This window comes from Trachinotus anak, unplaced genomic scaffold (assembly GCF_046630095.1).
Source record: "Trachinotus anak isolate AG129_WGS33_773 ecotype Australia unplaced genomic scaffold, CSIRO_AGI_Tana_v1 ptg000018l, whole genome shotgun sequence".
NCBI classification, from domain to species: Eukaryota; Metazoa; Chordata; class Actinopteri; order Carangiformes; family Carangidae; genus Trachinotus; species Trachinotus anak.
The window spans coordinates 5,363,241-5,371,870 of record NW_027273869.1 but is presented as its reverse complement, the minus strand read 5'-3'; the positions used below and the strand labels follow the sequence as shown (position 1 = coordinate 5,371,870).

Here is an 8,630-nt window from a genome sequence, read left to right as displayed (position 1 = left end):
CACAGACAGTTTATGAAACAGATTAAATTTACTTTCGATGGTTATGAGAAATAAATAGTTCCAGTAAAAAGAATCACACACCAACTGTTCATCGGCAGCTCAGTGTTTCAGAGAGGTCGTGTTCACAACACAGCAGGCCTTCCATGCATCAGGCACACACACACTCACACATACACACACGCGTTCAGACATGTTCACATAAATTCAGGTCATTCACACACTTGAAAAAGTACAGTTTTACAATGATAAATATTTAGCCACTGTAGAAATCTCCTTTCATGCATGTTACTGCTGTTCATGTACAAAAAGTCCTATTAGCAGAAACACAGTTTGCAGTTAATAGAGGAATAATCCTGCTTCCTTTAGTCTGATCACAGGGAAACGTTTAATGGACGAGATGGAAAAAAAAATCCTCATTTCAAAGCTACCTGAGGAAAAACTGTGGCTCAGTGTAACACAAGATGTTGACTATTAATATAATAATATTTTTTCCTGTGAACACAATCAGTTACATTACTTGAAATGTAAATCGATAACTTTCTTCTGCCTGCATTTATTCTGTTGTAACAGTTTGCGTTAAGTTTTAACTGATCAAATTATCAGTTGATTTATTGAGCTTCTGAAAACAATTTTATCCATGTTGAAAGGAAATGACAGGAAACAGTGTGTTTACAGGGCTATTACACTATTAGCTGCAAACTGTGTTAAAGTTTGTTTATTACATTATTGATCTCAGTTATTAACGAGTTTATCGAGCGTTAGTAGTGCCTCCAGCACTTTTCTAGTCTGTTCTACCCAGTTAGAGAACTCTCGTGATGTTGCGCTGATAAATCCTTTAAATCTCAACAGATAAGTTTGAAACTTTCATGTAGATGTTGAACAAAAGGAAAAACCCTCCTGTTCAACCTGTGATGTTCAGTGCATCCCTGGTGTTATTTAGTGCAGAATATTATGCACTTAACTCAGTTCTGTTTTCTTTTCTTGCTACAGTGAGAGCAGAAACTGGTCTTTGCTTTTTCCAGAATGGATTTCTACAGTGTTTCCCACTCATCTTTTAAAGGAACAGTTTGACATCTTGGGAAATATGCTTGTTCACTTTCATGTCTCCTGTCCGTGAAATATGAAGCTGGAGCCAGCAGCTGGTTATCTTAGCTTGAACCAGGGGAAAAGAGCCTGATTCTGTCTGAAAAAAAACTATATCTGACTGGCACAAATGAAGCCAGCTAATTAACACATAACATCTTGTTTAATTTGTATGAAAGCCAAAATGTAAAAATGTCAAGTGTGGTTTCACAGAGGGTTATATCCAGACTATCTAGCACATAGCCCTCTGTGACTCTGCATCATGTAGTTTAAACACTGATGTTTATTGGGATTAAACAAACAAGATATAATGTGTTAATACATAAGCTTTAGAGGAGCCGAGCTAACCGTCTGCTTGCTGTAGCTTCATATTTATTAGTGGACAAGAGCATTTCATGGAGATGTCGTGACAACATGCGGCTGCACCTTTGTTGGTCCACAGCAGTGAGAAAAATACACATGCAACTAAATCAACCCAGGGACGCAGGGTGCACCACTGTAACAGTGCTTCAGTAAACATGCAGTCAAAAGTGAGACTTCTCAACCGGCCGCATCTGTAGCGTCACTGTCAGTTGCAAACAACACAGCGGGCAGTTAAATCTTCAATTTCAATTTGAAATCTTTTTTTTTTCTTGTGTACAAATGCTGGAGAGAGCAGTGGTCCGACGCCAAGTGGGAAATAACCATTTTGCCTTTCAACATCCCACCCTGATCCCCACCACCCCACCCCACCCCGCCAACCCCCCTCCGAAAAACATGCCACAATGACACTGTTGTTTCACAAGGAGAGGTCAAAGGTCACAGATACAGAGTACACATCTTAATACTGTTGGGTAAACTCGGCCATGTCGAGGCCCGGGTCCCTGATTCCAAAACAACACACCGAAGTGCAAGTTAAAAACAAAGAGTTACTGCAGTGAGATCAGAGCGAGAGCGTGTAGCTTGCATTTTTCTTTAAAAAAAAAAGCACAGAAGTCCTGGCAGTTTAGTGAGAGGTTTTACGGAAGGCTTGCTGGCTTCCTGTGGGACGTCACATGACTTCCTGTGCAGCTCCAGTATTCCTCCTCTTTCATCGGTGCTCTTTGCTCGTCTTCCTCAGGTTTGGTCCTGTTGCTGAGCCAGAACGGTTGAAAAGAACAAAAGAACCGACAGTGGGTTTCATGTTCTCCCAGTCTGACTGTGTGCTTCTTTAACCCTCAGCTTAAAACTGTTAGCACAGTCCACTCACGGTCCTGCTTTCTGAACCTCAGTTGGCAGCAGGATCTCTCAAAGATGAGTCCATCTGAAATGTTTCGGAAAAATGACGATGGGAAATCCAGAGGAGCCGTTACTTTCCCAACCAAGACCGTCCAGTCTTTCTAAACCTGGAAAAGCTGTGGAGTTTAGTCACGGAAGCTCGAAGAAAAAAAAAAACATAAACTCAAAATATATATATATATATAGATATAGATATACATATTTATAAAAAAAAAATCTGAAGAAACTGAAGCGTTCGGTCTCCAAGCACGACAACAAGAACAACAACTTGGATCACAGCGTCAACATCAGTGGAATTCAAACGAAGCCAGAGAATCGTAGTCAGAAGAAAAACAGAGTAAACCTCACTGACTGCTCAACTGTGCACGGCGTCTCAAGTTCACATCATGTACACACACGCACGCACACGCACACACACGCACACACACGGTGTGTTAAATACAGACAGTAGTAATTTAGCAGCAAAAAATTCTACCTCACCCCAACCCCTCCCCCCCTAATAAATAAACACAGTCTCCAAATAGATTCAACCCAGAGTCACTCGCTCAGAGGGGTGTGTGCGCGTGTTTATGTGTGTGTGTGTGTGTGTGTGCAGGTGGGAGGGGGGTCACTCTGAAGGGAGGTGGGCTCATGCGAGGGGTGGGTGGGAAGTGATGACGAAGTTGGGCAGTCGACCATCCTCTTCACTGAGTGTTAGAAGAGCATGCTCTGCCTCCTGTTGATCTTGCTGTTACCTGGAAGAAAAGGGAAGATTTGAAAAATACAATACCCATAATGCCTTTGCCTTACATGAACTACACTATTCATATTGTTAATTTTTAGGTGGCCACTGATTTTGCACTTGAAGTTCAGTTTACGTGTAACAATGAAAACCTCTCAGCCTGTGACAACATTTGTAAATTGTCCTCTGAAAAACTTACCCTGATGATGTCATCAGGGTTATTTGACATCACATAACCCTCATGATGTCATCACGGTCATTTGGGGCTGGGCTTGATTTTTCTTTTTCTTTTTACAGGAAGTCTATATTACAAACTGGAGGTGTGCGATTGGGAAGAAGCAGCATTTGAGATGGGTAAGGAAAGGTCTAATTAAAGACACTATCAAGTTGCATCATGGGAAATGTAGGAATCTTTTTAGAACTGGAACCACACAAGAAACTGCTGCCCCTGCAGCTTAAGATCTGACCATTAATTCATTAATTCTGTCTCTTGTGAGCAGTGGCAGATACTGATATAGGCGAGATGGTCTGCCATCTTGTGAGAGGGCGGCACAAGTGCTCGCAGGAAAAGCAAAAAAAAAAACAAACAACTGAATAGTTGTTTCTATCGATATCGGAAGGGGGTGGGATAGGCTCACCTCTGGACCTCAGGTCTCCCTACTGGTGCAGGGGATCCATCTAATAACGCACAACTAATGTAATTAGTAGGCTAAAGTCAATCACACCAGGTATTGTTTCCAAATAAAGCAAATTTCATTCAAAATATTGTGAATACAGGCCTATAGTTTCACATACATGTTATTTTTCTGGGTTTGAAATCATTGAAAATGATACAAAACGAATCTGCACGCCAAGGTGAACTGGTTTAGTCTTGACTCTTGGTTTATGGTGTGTTGATGAAGTGCAATATTGTAATAATTTGATCCTTTTAAGTGTGTTATTCTATTTGTGTGATGAAGGATTTGCGCAATTTAGAAAATTAATTCTCTATTTGATTTGTATCTTATTTTATTATGCTAGTATAATTGTATTCTTGTTACTTTTTGTATTTATGATTGTATATATTTTTGGTATTATAACTATACATGTTGTTAAGTCTGTGTGGTTCTGAGTTCTGATGAGAGATTGTTCACCCAGGGCATCATACAAGCTACAACCACTGCTTGTGAGTCTCCAGATGTTACAGAGGTGCAATACTAAATTCCTGGTGTATCCCTTTAACTGCCACGATCAAATAAGATAATAGCTGAGAAGCCTGTCAACTTCCATCAGCCCCAGTTTGCCTGCTTTCTGAAGACTCTCACATTATTACACAGTGTGGTGTGTGGTGAGTTCCCCACTCACCTGACTCTGGGTATGAGGAGTTCCTGTAGCCAGGGTCTTTCTGCAGCTGCACTTCTTTTAATGTGAATAGTGAGACACCTGTAACACAGAGGAGAGCTACAGTCGACAGCAAAGAGTAGAAAAGTAGAAAAAGCATGATGAGAAAGTCTAAGATAGACTGAGTTAATAATCTGTGCTTACTCTCCGGCAGTGTGTGGACTCTCATTCCCAGCTGTCTGAAGTAGGAATGTTTCATCGCCTCATCGGCTGAAATCCTCTTCTTGGATTCGTACTGTGGAGACAGAAACAGGAAATATCAACCACCCTGTGATTTAGGCAGATAATGCTGTGGTGGGTTGTTGTGTCTCCGGTCACTGAGCTGCTCAGACAGTGACAGTAATGTGCCTCCTGCTGTCTACAGCTGGTAGTGAAGGCAGTGATTTCTCCACAATAAAATCTGAGCAGCTACAGCTTTTTATTTCTAACAGTTTAATCATGACAGAAAGAAAAAGTCAGTTGTTTGTCAGCTGGTAACTGATTACTAAATGTAATGATAATATATACATTTTCAATAGTTATTTTACTTATGAAGAAAAAGGGTGTTTCAATAGTTGTCCATTTATTAATACAGATTAAATTTATATTAAACTTAACAGTGCTTTCAACTAAGAGAATAAAAACAAAAAGAGGTGTGTGAAATCAGCAACATAAATCTGCTCAGAGTGAAGTGCATTCTGGGTAATATAAAGGATGTAAACACTCACTCTGAGGAAAGCCAGCAGCAGATCGATGCCTTCGCCGTCCAGCCTGCAGGAGACAAGAGGAGAGAAACAGTTACTGTCTGTCTGCAGCAGGGGCTGATGTGAATGTGGGGACTCAGGGGAGGAAGGAAGAGGACAGTCGTCTCTGAAATGTTCCACAGGATTTCCTGCCAGTGGGGCACACACACCATTACCACATACATGGGTGCATAAAAAACAAACACAACGGTATGCAAGAAGGTGAGGCCCTCACACACCTACACACACACACACACACACACACACACACACACACACACACACACACACACACACACACACACACACACAGAGTACCTGGGAGCATGGTTGATGAGCGGCTGTGGTTTATATTTGGGGAAGTTGTAGGATTTGAACTCTTCGATGGAGGAGATTCCTGGCCAGTTCTCCTCTGTGGGTGTGCCTGAAGTCACAACACAACAACACAATCAAAGCAAACCAGACGTATCATACATTTCCACTGGTAATAATGTGTGTGTGAAATATTTGAGTTGCCATGGTGATATGGTCTGTCAGGAGTCACTCACCCAGTAACCTGAAGATGAGGTGGAGCTCGTCCTCCACGGTGGAGCCAGGGAACAGTGGCCGACCTGCAGCCATCTCATAGAATATACAACCAACGCCCCTGCAAGATACACAGTCAGAACATTTTATCACTATTAGATTCATTTTTTTGTCTATAAAATCTCCAAAAACAACATGGCTTCTCTCACAAGTTACCAGTGCCTATTTTGTTTGATTTAAAGTAAAAAAAAAAAAACAATAAGGTATTCAATATAAACTGATACCAAATGAAGCTAAAAGCAAATATTTCTTCCATTTTAGCTGTAACTGTGTGTTTTTACTTGAAAAAAAAAATCCCACTGATTACGTTTGTGTTGATGAACTCATCAATGAATGGACCAGTCATCTCTGTGCTGTACAGTAGTTTTAATTAAAGCGCCATAATTTATATTTTGGCGACTCAGGAGAGGCAGAACAAGCTATGAACTTAACACTGACATTATTACATCACAATCAGTTGGGTGGATGATTTTAAATCCAATGTTTTACTTTTTCCTGTGTTGGTGTCGAACAGCTACTGAGAGAAATATGTCATTTTAGTTGCTAAATATTCTGCTACTATATGTTAAGCAGTTAGCACTGTGTGTGTCTGTTGCTAAGTTTTGGGCAGGTAATACACAGTAGGTTTGTGTGCGTTTTTCAGCTGCTGCTGGAGAGACACAGGGCTTGGTTTGCAAATACAAGTGGCACCTTTCATATTACACATAGCCATTCAATGCAATGTTAAAGGTCCCATATTGAATAAAGGTAGATGTCCTTTTTTGATTATAAAACAGGTCTAGGTTCTATATTAATACTGTGAAAGTACCAAAGCCTCAGTCCAAAGAGAAATGCACACAGCCTGTATTCAGAAACTGAGCCTTAAAACCAGCCGTCAGGACTTCTGTAACTTTGTGATGTCACAGCAAAGCAGTCACTGCTCTCAGCCACGCCCCAGGCCCTGCCCACCTGGACCCACCATCCAACCTTGCAGGATTTGGTTTCTTTTGAGTGTTTACCTGAAATCTGCTTTATGTTTATTCAATCACTCAGGAAACAGTGAGCTAATCAGAAGAAAGGCTCAGATCCTCTTTTCAGACTTGTCTCTGAGCTCCAGAGACAAGTCTGAGAGAGGAGAAGTACATTGAGGTTGTTTTTGGTACTTAAAACGACAAATATATCTTCTGATGGATATGAACACTTCAAATAAAACATTGTGAAAGTGTAAAATATGGGAGCTTTAATATAAAAATATCAATAGGTGCAGCTTTAAGGTTGTTGTGAGGTCGTACCACATGTCGATTTGTGTTGAATACTCAGAGGATCCCAGCAGAACATCAGGAGGCCGGTACCAAAGAGTCACCACCTCGTTGGAGTACGTTTTAGTTGGGACAGACTTGGCCCTCGCCAGACCTGCCAACCCACCACAGACATAAACACACATTAGGATTCTTACACAGGAAAACAGAAAGAGGAAATAAAACAGATGTTGTGCAAAAACAGGAAGTAATCAAATGCATTTTCATACAATTATTATTAGGTGTTCCTTCAAAAACATTTACTCCAAAGACAACAGGAATGCTCCTGCTCCTCTACTCTCCACCAGCTGCTGCTACTGAGGGTCCTCTTACCAAAATCAGCCAGTTTGAGTTCTCCTTTCTCATTGATAAGGAGGTTCTGGGGCTTCAGGTCCCTGTGGAGAACTTTCCTCTTATGACAATACGACAGCCCTCGCAATATCTGGAACAGGAAAATCTAGAGAGACATGAGGCAAACATCCAATGTTATTAATATGTCCCATACATACTTTTTTTATCCTTCATTGGTCTAATTTGTTTCATTTTCCCAGTTCTTCAGATGGGATGGAATCACACACACAGAAATGTTTTTCTTTTATCAAAAGTTCTTTAACTAGTACAACTGTGTGTTGAATATTTGGTCCAATATGGAGTCTGATTTCATAACAATGACAAACTGAATAAACGTAGAAAACAGGGAAGCACACAGGATGTTTTTCCCACAGAAAAGGGAAATGAAATAATCACTAACAGTTCTATGGTTGTTCTCACCTTCACATTGTGCATGCTCATTATGTTCCCACAGTCGTCCATATACTGCTTCAGATCCTTATCCTACAGGAGGAGATGATGCTGTCAGACAGATGATGGATACAAACACACCCAAACAACATCTCTACAGTGTTTCACACTTCTTCTCTTTCTCACACACATTTCACCTCATCTTGCTGTTGTACACAGTCTATTGATGGAGCTAATTTCTCCTAATCAAGCTGAATTCTGTGTTCATGTTTCTGCTCTTTTGCTTCAGTTTCTTCATCGATATAAAGTTATTTGCTCTGTTGTTGTTCTATTCTGTTTGGAACTCAATATTAACCAGAGAGGGTTGGAAAAAGTAGTGGAAAAAATCCTAAACTATGATGAATACATGTTAAAACAGTTGAGAAAACACAAATAAATGCTCCAATTGTCCTTTAATTTATATCTAATATCTAATTAAATCTAGAATCGTTTTATCTGAAGCTCTCTACAAAAACCATCATGCACTGAGAACGTAGGGACACGTGGAGCCTCACCAGGTACTCGAAGACCAGCGTGAGGCTCTTGTCAGTGTGAACAATGTCATGCAGCGTCACGATGTTGGCGTGTTTGAGGTCCTTCAGTAACGACACTACAAACACAGAGAGAGACATTCACACAAAGAAAAACACACATAACACCTTTAATGACAAATACAACATGAAATTTAATAGACAAATACGAAAATCTAAATATGGTTTTTTGGAGGCATGTTGGTGTTGATTGTGTTGAATGTTCGTTTAATCTCCATCATATGACGTTTTTTTGTGATTTGGTTGAACTGACCCTTTTAACTGTGAATCATAA

General features: G+C 40.4%; 1 protein-coding gene across 1 annotated transcript in view; it reads right to left on the bottom strand.

Moving 5' to 3' along the window:
* Positions 1–9: 9 nt before the first annotated feature.
* The window catches only part of cdk17 (cyclin dependent kinase 17), a 42,629-nt gene continuing 34,008 nt past the window's right edge, over positions 10–8,630 (bottom strand). The window contains exons 8-17 of the mRNA XM_071502518.1: positions 8,321–8,415; positions 7,797–7,859; positions 7,359–7,482; positions 7,020–7,140; positions 5,712–5,809; positions 5,482–5,587; positions 5,149–5,191; positions 4,586–4,676; positions 4,406–4,483; positions 10–3,074 (exon numbers count right to left, since the gene is read on the bottom strand). Of these exons, the coding sequence (XP_071358619.1) occupies positions 3,034–3,074; positions 4,406–4,483; positions 4,586–4,676; positions 5,149–5,191; positions 5,482–5,587; positions 5,712–5,809; positions 7,020–7,140; positions 7,359–7,482; positions 7,797–7,859; positions 8,321–8,415 (860 nt within the window). The 3' untranslated portion in view covers positions 10–3,033. The remainder of the gene's footprint in view (positions 3,075–4,405; positions 4,484–4,585; positions 4,677–5,148; positions 5,192–5,481; positions 5,588–5,711; positions 5,810–7,019; positions 7,141–7,358; positions 7,483–7,796; positions 7,860–8,320; positions 8,416–8,630) is intronic.